The 23373-nt window shown below is 35.4% G+C and overlaps 1 protein-coding gene across 1 annotated transcript in view; it reads left to right on the plus strand.

Moving 5' to 3' along the window:
• Positions 1–21729, plus strand: part of LOC134678070 (neuroligin-4, Y-linked-like) — a 37332-nt gene extending 15603 nt beyond the window's left edge. The window contains exons 2-11 of the mRNA XM_063536511.1: positions 7656–8204; positions 8372–8589; positions 11117–11269; positions 12354–12554; positions 12748–13246; positions 14272–14362; positions 14996–15169; positions 15659–15810; positions 16369–16487; positions 18714–21729. Coding sequence (XP_063392581.1) covers positions 7819–8204; positions 8372–8589; positions 11117–11269; positions 12354–12554; positions 12748–13246; positions 14272–14362; positions 14996–15169; positions 15659–15810; positions 16369–16487; positions 18714–19732 — 3012 coding nt within the window. The 5' untranslated portion in view covers positions 7656–7818 and the 3' untranslated portion in view covers positions 19733–21729. The remainder of the gene's footprint in view (positions 1–7655; positions 8205–8371; positions 8590–11116; positions 11270–12353; positions 12555–12747; positions 13247–14271; positions 14363–14995; positions 15170–15658; positions 15811–16368; positions 16488–18713) is intronic.
• The last annotated feature ends 1644 nt before the right edge of the window (positions 21730–23373 follow it).

Below are 23373 nucleotides of genomic sequence, written 5' to 3' on the forward strand. Positions count from 1 at the left end.
TCGCTGAGCAGAGACCAGGCGGCCGTGCTTTTCCCGGGATCGCGGATATCATTTTTATTGAATTGTTAATTATATTTAATTTAGCATGGATCACTTGTGGAAGATTTATATTTCGTTTAAAAATAAACATTATTTTAAAGTACATAAAAATCCTTACATTTTATAGGTATTACATATTATTTCAATAAAGACACATTAAGTTTTAACAAAAAAACTAATCGATGACACGATCAAAAATAAAATTATGCGGTTTAAGAAGCAAATTTCATGTTAGCTTTTAGATTTCATTTCTAGAAGATTCTATCAAACCTAACATAATGAGGTTGCGCTATTTTATCGCAGAATTCCTATGGCCATTTCCTGTCTTCATCAGCAGATCAACTCGATGTCATAATAATATTGCATTGCTTCGGCTTAAGGTGGCTTAAGTCGCAAACCTCGGAACTCCTCCGGGGGAGTTACGAGGTTTACGACTTTAAGTATTGTTGTCCAAGGTAGCAATTACTAATTTCCTTGAAATGGAGTTACGAGGTTTGCGACTTAGGCCGACGAATTTGTCATCGGTTTTTCATGAGTAGGTATCCCAAATTTTAGCTCAATCTGAAGCCAATAAGTTATCGAAAGACGGTTTACAAAATTTACATATTTACATACGAACATAACAGTTATATAAAAGATTGTAAAAATATTTCTTCGGATTATTTGTACTTAAAAACCTCCTACTATCTCTTTTGTGGAAATACCTAAAATTAAGGGCTAGGGCAGCGTAATTATCGTATTTAACCCGAATAGAGAGGTACATTTTTTATACTAACATGTATCATAACTTCCATCCACAGGAGGGATATTAAGCATCTTTTAAAATCTGTATACCTACAACCCGTAAATTACACGATAGTGATTAAAACACTTTATAGAAGGCATTACCGACATTCACGGTTAGCCTTACTGTTCGTTTCGGTGCGTTTTGCGCCCTCTATCTTAACAAGGTAGAGCGTATGAACGGCCTGAATAAACATTATTTGTCGTAAGTTTAACTCCTACCTAATTTTCACCTAGGTAGATGTGAAAAACATACATTATAGTTAGATACCTGTATAATTATATAGAAACCTTGATATTCGCCAAATACCGTTTTTGTGATGTTTGACTTTCACTAACTAACGATGCGTAGGTAGGTTATATATACGGGATTTTCTGTGATATTAAGGCAGCTTATTATCTCTATGAAAAGACTGAAATGAAAGGAAATTTCATAGCCTTGTACACGTATAATTTTATATTACTAGCTTTTTATTAACTTGCAATGTACTTATGTGTCTATGTATGTAACTATGTTTGTACGGATCAAATCTTGCAAGTTAAATTTGACCCACTTCCCGATTTCCGATGAAGCTGAAAATTTGCATACAATACGAGTAGGTTTGTAAGTCGGGTGACAATGCAATATTATGGTACCATCGAGCTGATTAGGTGATGGATGCCGTAGGAAAACTGTGCTAAAACAACGCAACCTAATTATGTTTGGGGTTTTGAGAATTGTCTCGGTGAGTACCTATATTAGTTGTCTGTGGAAAGAAAAGTACAGTCAGCGATAAAAGCTTTTACTTAGGTACCAAATATTAAAATTTTGTCAAATACATCGTATTGTAAAGGCAACAAACATCCCTTACTCTTCTTAAGATCTAGATAGTAGGGTAAATCGTCAATTACTGGCCACTTTAATAACTGGCCAGCTTATATAAAACATGAACTCAATTCAACTATAAACAAAGTGATAATAAAAACAACATTAAAATTAAAACTAAAATTTAACAGAACTTATAAATAAAAAATGCTCCCCAGGTCGCCTTCGTTTGTTATGGTGCAACTATAAACAGAATTCATTTTAGTATATGGTGGCTAGTTATTGAAGGGTGACCAGTTATTGACACCTTATACATAAATGAATTCTGTTTATAGGTGAATATAATTAATTTTTAGAGTTCTGTACTTCAAAAAGAAAAAACGGAATCCTTATAGGATCACTCGTACGTCTGTCTGTCTGTCCGTCTGTCACAGGCTATTTTCTCGGAAAGTACTGGACCAATTAAGTTAAAATTTGGTACACATATGAAAATTATTGACCCAAACATGGACATGTTTTTTTTTATAATTTTAAAATACATAGGCTCGAAGTTATTTAAGAAAATAGCCAAAAAATGACCGCCCCCCCCCCCTTTATCTCCGAAACTACTGGGTCTAAAATTTTGAAAAAACACAAAATCATTATTTACCTATAGATGACAGGAAAACCTATTAGAAATGTGCAGTCAAGCGTGATTCGGACTTATGTACGGAACCCTAGAAACGCGAGTCCGACTCGCACTTGGCCGGTTTTTAATATACCTACCTAATATACGGTGGTCAGTTATTAAACAGTGACCAGTAATTGACGATTAATTTATCCTAAGTAATCTTACATTGTAGTAAAAGTCATCTAACAAAAAGTAAAAGTAGGTATGTGATTACCTACATCACTTGGCGCCCACTTTTAAGTTCACAAGTAATCTAACATTGAAATTGCCTCCCCTCATTTATTGTTTTGTTAGAATAGTAACTTAAATCTTCAGAAATTATGGTGCACAAGGAAACGTAGAGTCTACTCTAACTTTACGTTCGTTCAGAATACTTGTTCGAATGTTGATTCGTAGTTATTCCCTTTATGAATATTGCAACGCTTTTTCTCTAACGTGTATTTGCTCGTGAGCGCTAAAATAGAAAGTATTAAAAATCGTGACGCACGAAAGCATACTGTCGTCACGTGAGCTCAGGAAAATCCATTACCTCAAACGAATGCGGTATGACACGCGGGTGCAAGATGGAAACAACTAGAGCGTGCTAGACGCTCTCAATGCACGTTCTTATCGGCCGCCCATATAGCGTATTTCACACGAGTGTGTTTACTAACTTCTTGTGATAGGATCATCACTAACGTTCCATTTAATAGTTACTAAAGCACACAGTTCAATGTATGAATTTTAAATAAGTACCTACTAAACATTCAATAGCATATGGCCCTAATTTTTAACCAAAATTCCGAAATTGTTAACCAAAACTGGTCCAAAGGGTGAAGGCTTTTTATGAATCGAGTCCACAAATTGAATATACCGCCCGTGTTACGCACAATACTTTTCATCCCACTAGCAAAGAATCAGTTTTTGGGAAATATACATTTAAGTACGTCACTCATTGGCGCCTATTTCATAATGTCACATAAATCGGAACTAACTGTAAGAAGGTTTGGCGTTAAACGTGTAGGCATAAATATCCAGAATACTTCGTGGGAACATAGCTGTTATTGGAAATTCTCTTTGGCATATGGCTAAACCCAAAAAGTACTGTGAATAAATTTCAAAACAAAGAAAACTCTTTCCATAAATACCATAAAATTTTATTTTAAAAGAACGAATTAATCACGCTTTTTAGATGATACCGTAAAAGTAGGTCAATACAAATCGCGGGCCAAATGGAGAAATTGTGGCGCTTTTTTTTTCAAATTGGCGTATTCAAAATTAAACCCACATCACCCGAAATGCCTAGATTTCTAGGGATACAGTAGAATTGTTATGCTCGACATAAATAAAATTGTCTCGTTGGAATACATAAAGTTACGCATTACAGCGGAAATAGAAACAATTGTTTTCCACAACACAAACGTCTGGCAATGTCATTTTCGAATTGAGTAGATAGTTCCCCTTCGTTTAATAATACTACACCAAACCCAGAACTTTGAAACTTGTATCTTTATTTAAGGTGGCCTGCATTTTTAGAACTTCACCCATGCCTGGCTTTAGTAATAATGATAGTATCAGTAAACTGTCAAAGTGTCGTTGCTCTTTTTATCATGTACCGCTTTCCGAAGCTAGATCTCCGTCTAAATATCTATACCTACGTACCTACTCATTATCAATTAGGTTACTCAACAATTAAAACTAATATGTACAATCAGGATCAAAAGTAACGTATTAGACTATGCGTCGAAAGTATCTATCATTATCTAATAATAGCTAACAGCTTAGGTTTGAAAGCGAACTGCTCAGATATATCTCTGCCTGGAAAATTATTCTAGGGTGGCAGACATTTGGCGCGTTGTTTCATCAGCTAGTCGACCGCTACTAATGTTGATGCTTACTTGTATCTACCTAAATTCAATTCATTAGATTAGACAAAATAAATATATGTTTTGTTTTACTAAATAGGTACCAGCATCGGTTGTTTCGACTTACACGGTAGGTATTTTTTAATAAACAATAATGTACAACCGTGAGCGTGCCGCTAATAATGCCTCAATTAAATTATTTCATGACTAAATCCGGTAACAAAGCACGCAAAGGCAGGGAACGGATTAGAAAAGGTGAACCATGAACACTACTACTATTTAGCCCACAAAAAGATCCTTTCGGGTACAAAAAATTGTGTTTAGTTACCCACTTATTCTTTTTTCCTCGCTGTTATTCTAACAAATTAAGCTATTAATCAGGTGGCGGGTCTCCATTTCAAACTGGTGCGGTTCATGGATTAAGAAAATGAGCTCACAATGTATCTAGTCAACTCATAAAGATAGTCGAAATAAATAAATGTTAGTTTTTTTAAATTAAAAACGGTAAAATTATTCACACCCTAACATTACAGCAAAAATCATAATTGCAAATAAGTCTCATTACATAAAGTTAATTAGAGTCTATGCGGAAAGAGAAGAGTCGTGAAATGTATGGGCTCTTACATTCCACGACTCTTCTCTTTCCGCACAGACTCTAACTAGCTTTATGTTATGAGACTTTTTAAGGCTCCGTAGCCAAATGACAAAAAACTGAACCCTTATGGGTTCGTCATGTCTGTCTGTCTGTCCGTCTGTATGTCACAGCCACTTTTTTCCGAAACTATAAGAACTATAAGAACTGTTGAAACTTAGTAAGTATAGTTCGTTTTTTTTAGCATTAGAAAGAACTTGAAAGAAGGTAAGCGATCTTGACATGTCTTTTAATTGAAAAAGGCTTTTTAAAAATCAGTAACTATTACTTATGAAAGCAGAAGAATATAAATTATCGTATTAGATTCATAAATTTCATAATTGTTACATATTTGCCGTAACTTATTTTTAAAATGTGTTTTTTATTAAAAGACACATCAAGATTGTATAAGTACCTTATTTCTAATGCTAAAAAAAACGAACTATAGATGTATTCTGTAAACCGCATTAAGATTTTCACACCAAAATAAATAGTAAACCGCAATTTTATTATGTTACATGCTGCTACGGAACCCTTCAGGGGCGAGTCCGACTCGCATTTGGCCGCTTTTTTGCAATGATAACCAGCCATAAATTTAAAATGTTAATTCATTAAAAATGACTGGCATAGCTTAATCTTAAGCTTATGAAAAAAATATGAAAAGACATATATTTCTACACATTTTAAAACATATTCATAAGATCAGGTATGTCATTTTTAATCTCAATAAATTAGGTCTCGAGCAAAACTCATAAACTGTAAAGAAAACAATACTTCAACACGTCAAAACGCTGACGAGTCTAATTATTTTTATCACATGCCAACCCTAAGCCCGAGTAGCAGTATATCTTGACCCGTTTCTGCTTTTGAGGGAGAATCACTTAGCGGGTTTTTCCGCATGGCAGGCGTAAAAGGGATTTCCTTATGTGACATTAGCTAGAAAGTTTGTTGTATTGATTTTTATAGCGTAGTACCTATTTTTATAAACCTATTAATATAACATGACAAATTTGTATATATAAATGTATATGAATTAACTTTATATGTTTAATTTAAATGTGTGGGGAAGACAAACAAATTAATCACCACAGCAGGTGGTGGTCTCATCAATCAATTAACAGGTTGTCAACCATTAATACCTCTAGAAAGTTTTAGAGAAACTATTCACTTTGCCTTAAACATTCACATTCCTCAGTTTGAAGTCATGACTTCATGAGTCATGGAACAACAATTTAACAATTTTTGAGAGAATAAACTAATATATGCAAATTAACTCGGTGTTATGAACACTGCATAATGTGTAATACGTCAAATGTCCAAATGCGATTGATTGAGCCTTTTCCCTCATCTATATTCCTCTCTTTACGAATAATCGAGCCTCTTGATTTATTACAAGCATTTGCTATCGAATACTGAATAAGCCATTTGTCATCTTTTTAAAATCTTTCGGGGATTGGGTATCCTCGTCTTCTCAATACGAATGGATCAATGAAAGCTGATTGCCCGCAGGTTTTTAGATTCCAGAATTTTTTGGTAGTACTTAAATAAAAAACGTATCTAATGTGACTTCTAATAGTTCTAATACTTTAATTAATACCTATACCAAGTTAATTATAAGGATAGCGTACCTAGTTTAAAAAAATGCTTTAAGACCGAGAGCAAACTACCCTGTAATATTTTATTAAGTACGTCTCTTATTATTTGTTTACAACGAAAATTAAAGAGCGTTTAGTTCATCATTTGCCATTTTTGGGTTGGGTCATTTGCTATCTTTTCAGACCTCTAAAACAAGTCCTATGCCCTCGGATCGGAGTATATATTTACCCCGTTATTCGTAAACTTTTACTAAAGTTGACAAGCCGATAATAATAGTTTGTCCCTTTCCGTCATACCAATACGTCGGAAAGGGATAAACAATTATTATCGGCTTGTCAACTATAGTAAACGTTTATGAATAAGGGGGTTAGACTTTGTAATTATAGACTTAATAATCGACAACGATGAGGTATATACAATATTAGACTCATTTTGTGGTAAGGTTAGTCTTCTTAAAATTATTTATAATAATATGACTGATTAATTTGTCTATATTTCTATTGTATAGTTGCTTTTTATCGTTCTAATTCTTTCCAATTTTTAGTGTATTTTCCCCATTCCTCTTTGTGTAATATATGTATGTTTATCCTATAAATTTTGTATGTATTTATATCCTTTATCTTTCTGGTACCTTGTTGTACATTTTGCTGCATTTGTCACCCTCTTTTCACTCTCTCCTCTCATCTACTCAAAGGTTAACTGGAAGAGATCCCTCAAAGGGATAAGTTCGCCTTTGTACTTCTTGCTAATTGTATGTTATTTTTAATGTCTTTTTGTACAATAAAGAGTTTACTACTACTACTACTATTTTACAAAAAAATTTTTCCTTGATATCCGATTTTTACGTTTTTAGTGTATTTGACAAGGCTTTCTTGGTCAACAACTTGGATTTGATGTTAATAACATTTAATTTGTTGTTTTTTTAGTCACCGGCAATAATTTACGAGGTGAATATATATAGGTTATACTGTGCAACTTTTACTACAATGGGACCATGCAACAATACCCTGCAAATGACTACAATAACAACCTTTCGGTATATAATCCAGCCGTACATATTTAATGCACACTAAATAGCTTTAAATGAAATATACCGCTTTCCGCAACTCGTAAATTATATGTAATCTGTCAATTTCATACATTTTTAATACAGGTACTTACCTTTTTATTTTATCGGTGTACAGTGTCAGTATTAACTCAAAATCGTATAGGTATGCCGCAGAGCAAAATAAACCACATAATGTACTTACTTCGACACGCATATAATTCGAGTTTCTTTTGTTACAGGTTATAAACGATGGCTGTGCCTAGTGAAAATATTGTGCCAACACTATTAAAAGCAGTTTATTTTTCTAAAAACGATTGTTTGAGTAATTTAATGCACCGCAATTGTAATAAAATTGACGAAATTGAATAAATAATGGGACCCCATAGCTGACATTATCTCAAAATGGCTAATATAAGACTGCCGCTACATATATGTAATTCAATCAAACAGTATAACGCCCTTAACGTCAACACGAAATTAATAAATGAGCAAAACTTAGACAACAAATCTGGAAAGCATTCCACATATTTAAAAGCAAATATTAATTTGAAATCAAAGCAAGCAGATAAAGCAAAGTTGGTTATATTTCTTATTTTACTCCTCCCAAGAAGTTCGTGTGGCAATAGTTACAACGGTGGAAGAAATTCTATGCTTAGGACAAGAGTGATTGGAACGAGATACGGTAAAATGCAAGGTGTTATACTGCCGATGGATCAACATAAATTCTTGAAACCGGTGGAAGCGTATTTAGGAGTACCGTATGCGACTCCACCTACCGGGTCTAACAGGTAATCTTTAAAATTATTTACAATTGCACAACGTTATACGGTGTATTTAAGTACCATACCCAACAAATTTTATGTAGAATCTGAGTATAATGGACGTTCTTGCAGTGCAGTTAGTGTATGGATGTGGGTACTTAATAAGTTAATTGTAAAAGCCGCTTATAATGCAGGTTCGCACCAACGCGCGCTCCAGCACCATGGGATGACGTGAAACAGGTCGACCAAATGGGTCCAGTGTGCCCCCAACGCTTGCCAGATGTTTCAAACGAGACTCTTGCTTTGGAGAGAATGCCCAAAGGTAGACTGGAGTATTTGAGGAGACTGCTACCAAGACTGAAGAATCAAAGCGAGGATTGCCTCTACATGAACATTTACACCCCCGTCCAAGGTATGTTTTATAATCTTGCTTGACGTATTTACACACCAACCAAAATTATTATATATTTAAATAGGTATAACTTACAAACTTATCTTAAGCTTTACAGTGGTGACAACTGGTGGTGGTGATATATTTTGTAAACAATGTGTTTACAAAATACAAGTCAACCAAATAATATTATCATACAAAAATGTTAACATTTAACAAGTCTAACAGAGTTTGCAGATCGACGTTTATATAAATCTTGTCTCATAAAATCTGTTTCCACAGAGCGCACCTGTGCTCTACGGTTCACTGAAAACAGACACGTTGATCCGTTCGCAGCTTCGACTTTATTTCCAATACTGACAATTTATTGTTTTGGATAAGAACGGATAATGTTGATTTACTAGAAAGGTTTCGTATATCGAGATAACCTAATTTATTGTTTACATACTCAAAAGATAAGATTATTAAGCGAGGAAAGTGTATGGTACCTATATTATAAGCCGTTTTTGTCTTGTAACTGTATATCGTCGGTCGATCGCATATCATGATACGCCACCATTTTACGATTTATAGTCGCTACGCTTAAGTATTCCGACATTTGCTCTATTTTTGAAAACTGAAATTAAACCCTAATAAACTATGTTACATACCTATTCTCCTTTTATTTAAATTTGACAGATCATATAGTGGAATTTACAAGCGAAACGACAATATGCTCGTATCAAATTAAGATGAAAACCATATCAATTTGGTAAAACTGAATCGGGGCATATAATATATAATATCCCGATGTGCCTTATAGGTACGGCAGATCGATGAGAGCGAGGTATTCGCCGATATTTTAATATCATTACACTTATAGGCCTTCTCCGATAGCTTCCCCGGTTTACGTCCCCTTTTTATAATTTAAAATCATGTGGTCCTATTACTTGGGATTATAGGTATAATGCAACCGGTTTTTATTCACAATTCACAGCTCAAATCACAATAATCGAAAATCCCGTTTTTCGGATATACTGTGTACCAGTGTACCCATTTAAAAAACAGTTGCATTTACTTTAATAAGGAGCAAAACCCATCACAATGAATGAATATTAAATATGGTACAGGGAAAAGCATCTAAGTAAAACTATTATTAATGTGGACAAAAGTGCACTATGTTCTTGATACTTAGATTATTTTTATTCCTCTTCCAAAGATTCTTATTTATGTACAGAATAAATAGGTAACTTAAAGTTACTGAATTAAATTGTACCTTAATGGAGAAACGAATTAAATAGGTCTTATTTCGAATGGGAGTAACGGAATAGAACTCAGAGAGCACTAGCAATGAAATATCTCCTGAACACTGTTCAAAAATGTAATCATAGCCTACAATAGCTCCGTGCTCTATCTAGAGAGTTGCATACTATTGTAAAGCAACGATAGGGTCTTTGTCCGATATTTTAACAAAAGTTTGAGCTTCCTGACTGTAATAAAGAGAAAATGAAAACAATATAAGAAGAATGCCCTACCATTTTAGTCATTGTCTTCTTGCTTACCTTAAACATTCCCGCGGGATGTTAAAATTCAGAACACAGTAGGTTAATTAATGCTTGTAAAATATGACGATACTAAAACTGGTTAAAAGAGATTTTTAAATAACTAATAACATAAATTGGGAAATGTAAAGAGCAAATGAAAAAGAAACAAGAATTAGTAATTACAATAATAAAAAGAATAACCGCTTACTTTGGACACGTACACAGACATGACAAATATAATATTGTTAGAGGGATAAAAGAGGGAAAAATCGAAGGCAAAAGGGGCAGAGGGAAAAGAAAAACAACTTGGATGGATACTTAACCTTAGGAGTTGGACGGGAATCGACGCTGCCACGCTAGACAGAAAGACTGCAAATAGAGAAGAGTTCCGGACTTAGGTAGCCGACATCCGTAGAGGATATGGCACCTAAATAAGAAGAAGTAAGAACAAAGTTAAATTAGGCCGTCGTTGTCGTACCTATTTCTCCGTCCTACCTATTTCATAAGTCCGTCCCGTGTTAATATTGTACATATCTACTTAGAAACCGTATCAAGTAGGCATCTAATACAACATCATACAATTTTATAAACTGACGTGTAAAGGATGACTTCCGCTAGACCGGGCCGTGCCCGAGCCGAGGCGTCCGACATGTCATTTTCTATGACGCTAATCGGTGATAACGTGGTGCTTTCCGTGGAAAACGAACCGCCGCAAGCTCCGGCCCGGCCCCGGCCCGGTCTATCGTGAGTCAACCTTAATAGGTATAAAATTTGGGAAGATGACACAGGTTAACTGTTAACGCAAAATAGGACAACCATTGTGCCTATTTTGCGCGAAAACGAGGTTACTAGTTTACTACTCTACTCTAGCCACCCCAGCTTCTCCACAAAACCTAGCAGTGTCTTCAGGTTGCCCTTCGTGATTTTTCAACTATGTTATTATAACAAAGACAATCATTCCAATTATTAGATTGTAAAACTCAGTTTTTTTTCATAAAAAAAATCATTGTATTTTTTTGTTTCAGTGGGTCCGACATTGCAGGCCAAATATCCAGTTGTTATTTTTATCCACGGAGAATCATTTGAGTGGAATTCTGGAAACGTTTACGACGGGGCCGTGCTAGCTAGCTATGCGGGGCTTGTTGTTATCACCATTAACTACAGACTAGGTATTCTAGGTAAGCTAAATTAGAATAAATATACACTGGTCAAAACTCGGCATATGACTATTTTCTGTCAATGTACACATACAATATGAGTTAGTAATTTCTAAAATAAGTTATGGTTTTCGTGGGCGTGCCATCACCAGAGCTTCAAGCAAGCAATCAAACCAAGTACCTATATATATAATTTAGCCTATAGGTATACGTCCCACTGCTGGACACAGGCCTCCTCTCAAGCACGAGAGGGTTTGAGCTATAGTCCCCACGCTGGCCGAATGCGGGTTGGGGACTGAACCAAGTACCTAGTTGGTCAAAATTCAACAACACAGTTCGAATGATGGAGCATTATATTGGACACAACTGTACGTAGCCAACCTTACTACTCGCTCCTCAATAATAATGTATTTAGTAAGTAAGGATAATAATGTAGGTATTACTTATCACCAAGGCACTTTGCAAAACCTGGTTTTTTTTTAATCGAGTGTAAGCTAGTTATTTACACCAAGGCTTCACGGAAAACTTATCTTAACTAGTTGAAGCGATACGGAAAACTAGTTATAACTATGAAAACTGCCTTTTCACGGGTTTTACGGTAACATTATACTGTAGGTATGCTTCTTTGTAATTCGATGAAATAAAGAAGTGGTGCGATATATAAATCCAGGTTACTACGAGCAACATTTCTAATGTTATCCCTAAATTAGGTAAGATTAAGATTATCTAACTTTGTACCGCATTGCCTTGTACAAAATTCATGCTTCTTAGGTATCTTAATTTGTTTGCCAAAATGCGAGATGAGTTTCTTAATGTGATAATCCAATTTTGTGCTACTAATTAAGATTCCATTTGTTTAAATTAGTGAAAGTCCGTGCCTGAAGGCCGGGATTTTAACAATTGATTTTTGTATTTGTATTTATATATTAAGTTTAACCTATAGAAATACTAATTTCCTTGACTGTACTATCGCTACCTGATTTAATACAATTGATAATACATGTAGGTACAGGGAGATTCAGTTTTACGTAATACTTATTAAATTATTTTATTAGGTTTTTTTTTAGCCAAGTTATAAGTACCTAAATTGAAATATTTATTGCAGGTTTCTTGAATGCCAACCCCATACCCCATCTTAAGGCTAGGGTTGCCAACTATGGACTGATGGATCAAATTGCGGCATTACATTGGATTCAGCAAAACATAGCTTTGTTCGGCGGAGACTCTGGTAATGTGACCATGCTGGGGCACGGTGCTGGTGCTGCGTGTATTAACTTTCTGATGATATCACCGACTGTAATGCCGGGTAAGGACAATTTATCGCTATACCTAATGTATACATATCGCCTAAAGAAAAGTGATTCCTCACCAAACAGCTGTGTAGGTCCATTTTAGGAGTTAGATATAAATTTTAGAGCTATTTAGTGCTGTAAGTAATGTTCTTATCTTGATTGTGATTTTGCTTACTTATTTTATGCACCTATAATATATTATTGCAGGACTTTTTCATCGAGCTATACTATTATCTGGTTCCGCATTAAGTTCATGGGCTCTCGTAGAAGATCCTGTTAGTTTTTCCGTCCAACTGGCCAAGCAATCAAATTGCACCTTACCAGAAGACATTGTTAAGGATCACGAACTAATAGTTGATTGTTTGCGTGAAGTCCCACTGGAGGAGCTCATGTCGGCGGAAATTAATACACCAAGCTATCTAACAGCGTTTGGGCCATCCGTTGACGGAGTAGTGGTCAAAACAGACTACGCTAAAGAACTACTTACCTATTTCATTCCAAATGATCTGCAAGGTTTCACAAGTGTTTCCGGAGTTAATAACATTAAAGCTGATAAAAGAGGTGGCGATAGGATATTCGGGATAAGGAGTGGGCAGAACAAATATGACCTGCTTTTTGGAGTGGTTACGAGTGAAGCACTGTGGAAATTCTCAGCTCAAGATATACAAAACGGATTTGAGGGTGAACGGAGGGACAGGATAATAAGGTGAACTCGATGTTTATTTAACAAATTGGTATTTGACAACCGCAGGAACTAGTAAAGTAGGTAGCTATATAATCTATTTTACTTTGTATCAACAAAAGGGAATAATGTAACTTCAAGAAAATATTCTGGTTTCAACATTGATGATTTTTATGAAGGCAGTACATTTGTGTACTATCTTACATAACTAGACCAACAGAATCCTAAATTGAGGAAAGCTTATGAGACTGATCGGAACTTAAAACCACTTAACAGTGTGAAATTTTCTTACAAAATAATAAAACAGTCCGTAGGTATTGTTTACCATTAATTAACATATGTTACACGAATAGATTAGTAATAGAATATTTATATTAATAGTCTTGATTAAATATACATACTAAACTTGTATCAAAAGTCAAGATTTTTATAAGTATAGGATACCTGGCTTTCACCCAGGAGGCTTGGGTTCAATTCCCGGTACGGGAACCAATAAACATAACACAAAACAACTTGCATAATAAAGGCCTGTGCACACCGGATGCGTGTGCGTGAAGTGTACGTGCGCGTGCGGTGTTGTAGTATACAGATTCTTATGAGAGGCGGCACACCGCTTGCGTGACGTGTGCGTGTGCGGCTCCAACATTTAGCGCACGCACACGTGCACGTCACGCACACGCAAGCCGGTGTGCACAGATCTTTAACCTTCCCACTACGGCTGGTCACTGAGGGAAGTTCAGACCATAGCCCTCCAATAAAATATAGTAAAAATATAAAAACAATGGAAGCTATTGGAGGACGCCTTTGCCAACAGGCACACTGAGTCGAGAGATTTCTTATAGAAATAGAAGCCAGCAACCAACATTGATTAGATTCTCTCACCCAGTCTAAGGGGCTATATAAATAAATAAGTATTATATTTCATTTGTAACATATAACAGCCAGAGCTTCGCAAACGTAGGTACCTATGCTAACATCTGACTCCAGAACAAATGTGTTTGATTATTTGTGTATCAACAGGAACAATATAACATTCACTTATATTTTAGGACTTACGTAAGGAACGCGTACACATATCATTTGAGTGAAATATTTTTCACGATAGTAAATGAATACACTGATTGGGAACGAACGGTCCAGGTAAGAATTCATTAAATTACTAATTACAATAGAAATCATTAAATTACTAATTACTATACTCCTTTGAACAATGCAGTTCTTTCATTTTACTTTTTTATTTTATTTCTTGCAATGTGTGTACACGTGACACATTAGCGATTATGTTTGTAAAAGATCTAAAAGACCCGTTGGATGTTCGCTTGCGCCTTGGTTTTTGGGGCGACCCTTGGCGTGGGACGTGACCTGCGTGGATTATTTGGCTCCGTCCCATGTCCAGCGCTCGGCCCGAATACTGCTGCAGATGCAGAAGACGCCCAACTTAACAAGCGCCACAAATATGTTTTTTTAAAAGACAATTACATATTTGCAGTAGGTACTTAGTCAAAACCTGGGGGATGATGCCCCGGACAACTAGGGTTTACAGACGAATACTGTTAATGTATATTGTGTACCTATGCTATTGTAAAAAAGGAAAATCTACTTTACATACTTCTGTGTAAAAGGATGCAATAAAACAAAGTAAAAGGGTTTTACTTATTAGGATATATAGGGCTAAACGGGACTTTCGAATTCCATTCTCATTGCGCTCAAATTATACAGGTGCTATCATTTTTTATAAGTAATTAACATGTTGCGTAATGTCTTATTTGCCAGCATCCAATCAACACTCGAGACGCAGCCGTATTAGCACTCTCGGATGCACAATACGTAGCACCATTGGTTCAAACTGGAGACTTCTTAAGCGTCGCTAAGAGCTCGCCCGATTCTGGGCCAAATGCCTTCTTCTATGTCTTTGACTACCAAACGAAGGATGGAGATTATCCACAGGTAATGTGTTAGGTTAGGAAATCTTGGTAAGTACACGATAACAGAACTATCAAATCGACTGGGTTATATGTCGGGGAAGACCGTACCGTATATACAAAAAAGCTATTTCTACTATAGAATTCAAACCAGTAATAAACACGTTTTTAAATATTAGAAATGTAAAAGAACACAAATCCGTCGTCAGTAGTAATTAATGTTAACAACAAGATCGGCATTTAATTTCTAATAATTAATTAGGCTTTATAAGTAAATATTAACATAAATATATTTAAAAAATACAGATTTTTAAGGAATATTCATAATCATAAAGTTTTGTCTTTTCAATACTGTTGATATTGAGTGCCCCGTATATTAATTTTAATAAAATCAAGATTATTTTACATTCCTTATTATAGGTACCTACTATGAGATGATATGATGATCACATGGCACTATTTTTCTGTGGCATTATACAATTTTTTATTAAAATAACTTTCTTAACTGTTTCAGAGAATGGGATCTGTTCACGGAGAAGAGTTGCCTTATTTGTTCGGAGCGCCGCTGGTCGACGGCTTAGGTCATTTTCCTAAGAATTATACAAAATCAGAGGTTGCGTTATCCGAAGCTTTCATATTTTACATTGCCAACTTTGCGAGAACAGGGTAAGTCGTCTGCTGTTTGTTTTATTCTTAGTAGTTTCGTGAATTTGTGCCGACCTTTCGTAAAAAATCGAGTTTGGGATGTAAACTTTTTTATCGACATCTTGTGTGACATAGTAAAGATAGTATTAATACATAGTCTCACATTATTTTATATCGTACACAGATTAATTGATATATATGCATAAATCTTAAAAGAGTCAAGGTCAAATATGAAGTTACACATTATATTAATTCTGGTTACATAACATTTTACAGGTTTATCGAACTATCTTATCTTACCTTATCATGACTTTTGTTAAAACTAGAATTTAAATAAAAAAACAGATGTAAAATTTTTATGCAAATATTGGCAAAGCAATTTACCTTTAAGGTGACATTTGGGTGTCAACTGCAGCAGCAATACAGTTGCGACTTAATTCTATTACCTAATCGAATTAGATAAATTTCAACTCACCAGTGAACATTTGTTTTATATGTCTACGTTGCCATCGTTATGAGGTTAAGACTTCGCTTGTATTATACGTATTGATATTATACCATTTCTAATTCTCTACCTAGGAATCCTAATGAGGCACTGCGACAAGAATCCTTGTTACCAATATCCAGAGAACGCAACAGATACAAGAGCATTGTTTGGGATGAATATGACACTTTGCATCAGAAATATCTAGAAATTGGTAAGATATTAGGTATAACCCTCAGAATAGTTATGTACGGTGACAAAACTAGAATATGGAAATCAACTTAAACATTTTGTTACTGTTACGATACAACCTTGACCTTGGCACAAATTACAGTGCATCTCGCAAATTGGCGACAGTGTTGCCAACTCGGATTTTGAAAAGATGCTAGACTAATGTCTAGATTATGCCAAAATTATTCCAAAGATTTTAGAAATACTTATGCTAAAAAAAATGCTAAAATGTCACTTGAAAATACACAGTTAAAATAATGTGGTCTCTAAAAATATTCTGTAAAAAACACCGCAATTTGTCAGTAGAAAAAGGCGCAAAATTCAAATTTTCTATGGGACGATAACCCTTCGCGCCTACTTTTTTTTAAATTTACTGCTAATTTCTACTGACTTGACTTGAGATTTGCTTGACCAACTATAGTTGCCATTTAAAAAAATGTATAGGTACATATACAATCTGTTCATGTCTATCCGCCCACAAAAGTCAAAATTCTTATGAAAATATGAACCACATAAGGCGATGGCGCATATTGTTGTTGCCAAGTTGGTGAAAACTTGGCTTAGACTAAATTATGCTAAAAATTATGCCAGATTCTAAATGGAAAATTTTGGTGCCAAAGCGAGTGAAAATATGCCAGATCTGGCATCATTTATGCCAAGTTGGCAACACTGCACACATACAGTGCCTTTCGTGCGTTCTATAGATAAGCCGACCGATTGTATCGTATCAATATCATTTTCATAACAGATTTTAAAATGTGAATACGGTTCTAACCTAGTCGATAGTGACCCTGTATACAATGCTGGAGGTCCTTGGTCTGGGTCCGAATCCCGTGGCATAAGTATTTATTGCGTGTTTATCATGAATATATTTTTAATTACTATAGGTACTTACCTATACCGGGTGTGGCCTGCAACACGAGCAAATAATTAAAACATAGATTGTACTCCTCAAACGGTGACACTTGTTCAACAACTTTTAAAAATTATGAAGTATTTAGACTTCCTATTTTTCATACAAAATAAATATTATCTTCAATGGACGCCATCGCCACGCCATATCATTGTGATTGACGTTGCTTGTCACGCCTTAAACATAACAAAATTCGCAATACATTGCGTCTTAGAATAAACTTTAAAGTGTGTTTTAAATCAAACCACAAGTTATTTTTTAAAGTCGCTGAACAAATGTTAGCAGGTCAGTATGAGGAGTACAGCCTACAGTTTAATTTTTGCTCATATTACAGGCCACACCCGGTATATTGTCGGTTAGTACTCACAACATAAGCTTTATTAAGCTTAATGCATGTCGAATAAAATGATTGGATTTTATGTTACTATAAAATATTTTATTTTGTATTCCATTTGTATCCCTAGGAACGTATGTATGTATGTTTTTAAACTCGGCCACGAATCATACGAACCAATAATTCAAATATTTAAGGTAGGTACTTAATTAAAATCAAGCTATAGGTAAATAAGTTTTACTTTAGTGAGGTAAGTATTTGTTTCATTTCTTGTCTTAGGCAACAAAGTTGAAAATATTTTTACGGAATTTTTAAGTAGTTTTATAACTTGAAGTCAAACAATAAAGAAAATTCCGGACAATACATATCTGTAATTTTGCCACATTTGCCATTCATTAAAAAAAAATGTGTAATATGGGTGGTATGTATTCAAATTATAAATAAAACTTCTACCATCACGGTTCTATTGAATCTTGATAAGAATTTTATGCATACCGTCCTTTATTATAGTTCGTTTTTTTTAGCATTAGAAAGAACTCCGGAGAAGCAAGCGTGCAGTTTTTATCAGGCTCGTTAATTGTTAATAATTATTGAATTATCTAATGTAGCATGGTCAATACATATAATTTACTTCAAATTGTTACCGCTAAAAGTGCCAGATTTGGAACCACAAGCAAACTTCTGCGAAGTTCTTTCTAATGCTAATAAAAACGGACTATACACATTCATTAAATGGTAATCGTGGAAGAAATCTTGGTTTTGTGTATATGCAATTTTAACTTCGTACGCCTAAACGGCTATCGTGATTTATATACAACAAAGTAACTTAAAAACGCCAATATGAAGTTTAATTGCATATATTCACCATTACCAATACTCATTCAACCTAACACAACGTCAAAGCAATTTCAGTCCCCGAAATTTCAAACTACACCCTTCTTCATTCAAAAACTCTATTGCAGGCATGAAGCCGCGCATGAAAAACCATTACCGGGCCCATCAGTTGTCCGTGTGGCTGCGGTTGATCCCGGAGATACATAGGGCCGGCATGAAGGACGTGGTTGCAAAACACAACCTTTTCCGAAACCACAACGACCCAGAACTATACGACGGACTAGTTCGGCCTGATCCGCTCACCCGAGCTAACTACTTTGACCCCACACTTGAGCTTTACCGCAGGCCTATATACAATGTTACCTTAGATGTGCCGTCCACTACAATGGATACGTTCGTGACTACTTGTGTGAGCGTTATGTCAGCGCGGCCCGGCTCCGCTGTTACGCAGAGTCAGATACCGAACAACACTCATACACAAGACATTTCAAACTTGGAAGTGGCTGGCTACACAGCTTACTCCACGGCTTTAAGTGTTACTATTGCTATTGGGTGTTCGTTACTCATCCTAAATGTCCTCATTTTTGCTGGCGTGTATTACCAGAGAGATAAAACTCGCCTGCAAGTAAAAGCTTTGCAACAACAACAAAAACGTTCACACAACTCTACTTTTGACAGCGTCTCGTCAAAACACCCTCACTATTTTATCGGCCATTCTCAAAGTTCAAGTACTATCGTTGACATCGATCATCAAGATAAGAATGCTATTATTGCAATGACAAATCGTGTGCCACATTTTTCAAATTCAAACTGTCCCAATGTTTGTCACACGGGTATACAAATGTCAAATCTATCTCAAAAAGCTAGCCCACCCACTAGTCGAGGTCAATGCACTACCCTGCCAAGGAAAGTAGGATTTAGCTATCAACAACAAAATCAAATCTGCAACGCGTCAAATTGCATGACATTGCCGAAAAATGCAACATTCATGAGCAGCTCGAGCAACCTGCCGGACGTTCAGGCGCAGACGGGCCAGGCGCTGGCGGCCGGCAACGGCGCGGCGCTGCCTGCGCCGCCCTCGCCCACCACGCAGCACTTTCAGAAATCGCGGGTTCCTCAAGCGGCCATGTCCGAAATGAATGTATGAGAAATGGAAGATATTTACAATTATGTATAAAGTGATGACATTTTGTAGTGTGGAAGATGCACTGTAGTAAGAAAGTGTAAATCACTGGACGATGCATGGTTGTAAATATCTTCACTGAAAACTGTATATAAAAGCGACAAGTTCACTTAACTACTCAAAAAAACAGGTAAATACGTTTTACGTTAATTTTAGTAATGTATCCGAAAGACCTTTATGTCTGAATGATATTGTCTGTATAAAATATTACTTTTATTGTTGTAAATAATTATAAAATATCCTTCCATTTTAAATGGATTTAACCACTAAGAAAAGATAACAGAAATAGTTAATCTTCATATGATTAGAATCGTTTTAAAATCTACAAGCCCTTTTACTTCACACATTATTTACTCGTATGTTCAAACTTTACATATGTGTGGTATAGTCATATAATGACGTAATTAATGTAAATAATTTAGAATCTTAAAGACTGTATACTTGTAATAGGAAAATGTTTATGTTTACGTAGAAACATATTAAGCCGAAGGAATATAATTATAACTCATTAGAAATAATAACAGTACATTCATTTTCACTTCATCCTTCAGGTACCTACTTACTCATTAGAAAACTAATTATGGTTAAATAATATTTCATAAACATTGTACAAGCCCTGTTATATTCTTTTTTTTTCAATCTAAGTAGTGTTTAATATTAATAAAACTACATTTACATATATTTAATAATAACGGTATCTATTCTACGAAGAAACGTTATGCAGAATACAGTTTATTCGTGAAACGTCTGTATTTTATTTTGTTGTAAGCTCTCGGAATACTTTGTCATGAGTATGTATACAAGTAGTATATTTTTATATACACTGCCTCCAGCGTGTTTTGTGTAATATGATGCAAACACATGCCTACCTACTTTATATAGAATCACTACGAAGCAAAATAACGAAATCCTAAAAGTTAACCAAAACGATCGTAAACTAATGGCACTAAACAAGTGTAAATATTTTGTGGACTATATTTGGTCATTTTAATTGATGTATATAATATCATGTGTCCTACCTTCTTTAACAATATTTTACTTCGTCAGTATCTACCACACTTTTGTTTGGTAAAATATTAGTCTAATTGCGAATTCACAAAGGGGATCTATTTTTACCAAGTATGCAATACGTAAGTGAACGGGGATAACACTGAAAGTTTTTAGAGTAAAAAAACTATTAGTTATGTAGTATGTAGTCAATATTATTAAAGCTATCCTAAACTTTTCCAGACCACACATAAAAGCACTTTGCCTAGTCTACCTTAGGCACTTTATATATGGTATGGAGATTTTAGGTTGGCGTTGGTTGTTTATTTTACCTGTATCTTATATCCAATAAAAACTATACGGTACTTCATTCCCAAAAACATGTGATCGATTTAGGGAAGGGTTGTCAGAAAACTTAGTTTAAATATGATCACATGATTTCTGGACGAGCCGTGAAGGTTTTTCTTTTTCTTCTTCTACCTAGCGTTATCCCGGCCTTTGCCAGGGTGCGCTTTCCTACTTGCTTTCCTCCACTTTGCGCGATCCTGGGCGTCGCCTCGTGTGAGCCCGTTCACGCTCATATCTGCTTTCACGCTCATATCTGTTGTTGTAGAACACCAAATAGATCGGCACATACGAGTAGGTATGCTTTATATTTATGTAAATGACAGTTCTTCAAACTTTCATTGTTATTTTACTTAATTGGTTACCTGCATGTATTGATGGCATAGTTGTTATATTCCGACTAACGTGTCAGTTTGTGTGATAATAAAATGAGCATATGCTTTTGTAGTATTATTGGGTGGAATATATCCGACGACGGTATTTTTTTCAAATTTGTTGTTACTGGACGTTATCTAATTAATTGCATAACTGTTTATCGATGGAACATGAATCGTGTTAATGAAATGTGTTAAAACTTAATAATGTAAAAGTTATCTAACCGTTACTATGAATTCTTATGACAATTAATAAAAGAGTACACTTATTAAATATTAACATTTGTGAAAATTTATCAAGTTTTATTTTTCACAATCCTAAAACCAGTACTTAAGAATCTTAAAGACTATACGTGTTTCGTAGAAACATATTAAGCCGAATGAATATGATTATAACTCATTAGAAATAATAAAAGTACATTTATTTTCGCTTCATCCTTCATCCACAATTACTTTACCTAGTACAAATTTTGCAGAATAATAATAATGTTTATGAACGTGAACATCACATAACAAAAAATGATTTCATGATTACTTAGATATGTTCTCTTTGATTCAATTGTTAATAGGTAAGTACATATACAGCTTGCATAATTATCCTGCACTTTGTACGTGTTCATTTTTAAGTAAATTTTATGGGAAAGTAACCTTGACAAGTCTTCATACATACATAAATATCGGGTATAAACTACAAAAACATGTTCGACGTATACTACAAGGTCTACAAGATACATAAGTCAAAGAAATTACCTATAACAACAAGCAACACACGCAGTCAATCAGCGTCTCTACAAAGCGCACGTCAGCGTCTCTACAAAGCGCGCACCACCCTCGCCCGTCTCCTCGCAACCGTCGTCGGGTGATGAATTCGTCACCGCGCCCGACACCAGCGAGTCGAGCGACAAGTGCGGGCCGCCGCCACTGCCGTCACGACCACCAGCTCGCAATCGGAGCCTGCGGGACATCCTGCCCCGCCCACGGCTCCTGCTGCGGGTGGTGTAGTGCGTCGCATGCAATGCTCTCAATCGATGAATCAGAATGTCATGCGCGCCTACTATGGAGCTACAGAGGGGGGAAGTAGTCTATCCGCGTATCGTGTCTGGATACTTCCTATTTCATTTTCATTTCAGGCACTTGAACCGACCATCGCAAGGTGGTTGGATCAAGGGCCAGTTGCTGAAGGCTGTGATCTTGGACACGGCGCGGATAGTCCGCCGGCAAGGCCCAAGTTACCGGCGGCACCCTAGGTTAGGTTTTTATTATATGTTTATATGTATTTTTATTGTTTTGTGAGTGTTTTCATATTTTACTTTTATATTCATATTATAAAACCCTAACCTAAGACTTAAGATAAATAACGAAAATAATAATACATATTACGTAACTGTCTTACGTAAATAAATTAGGTTGACTTCAAATGACAAGTCAATTGATATATAGAGTTAGAGGATCAATTGACCATTAACCGTTAAATACGCTTTGCATTTTTCTATTCAGCTCGTAACGTAACCGTACTCGCCGGCTAATGGAAGCATATCTCTGTGTAAAAGCTTTTTACAATGGACCGGCGATACAGCTCGCGTGAACAGTAGAGGAATCAATAAACGAACCAAATACTTTTGGTATCTGGTTGATAACTATGTACCTAAACACTACACGATCATGATCTATTTATATAGAAAAAAAGTCTAGGTATAGGCGCTGTTTTTCTATTCAAGGTAACGCTGAAACGCTGAACCGGATAATAAGGCCTTGTTTAAAATTGTTAATCACGCCTAAAAAGGCCTCTTGCGATACTTATAATGTCTATCTCAAATGTTTTGAATTAGAGGTCAGGCTCAGATATTTTTGTAATAGCAATGATTAAGTTTCAGTGCAATAATTGGCGATTACGAGTAT

The sequence above is a fragment of the Cydia fagiglandana genome, chromosome Z (genome assembly GCF_963556715.1).
Source record: "Cydia fagiglandana chromosome Z, ilCydFagi1.1, whole genome shotgun sequence".
NCBI lineage: Eukaryota > Metazoa > Arthropoda > Insecta > Lepidoptera > Tortricidae > Cydia > Cydia fagiglandana.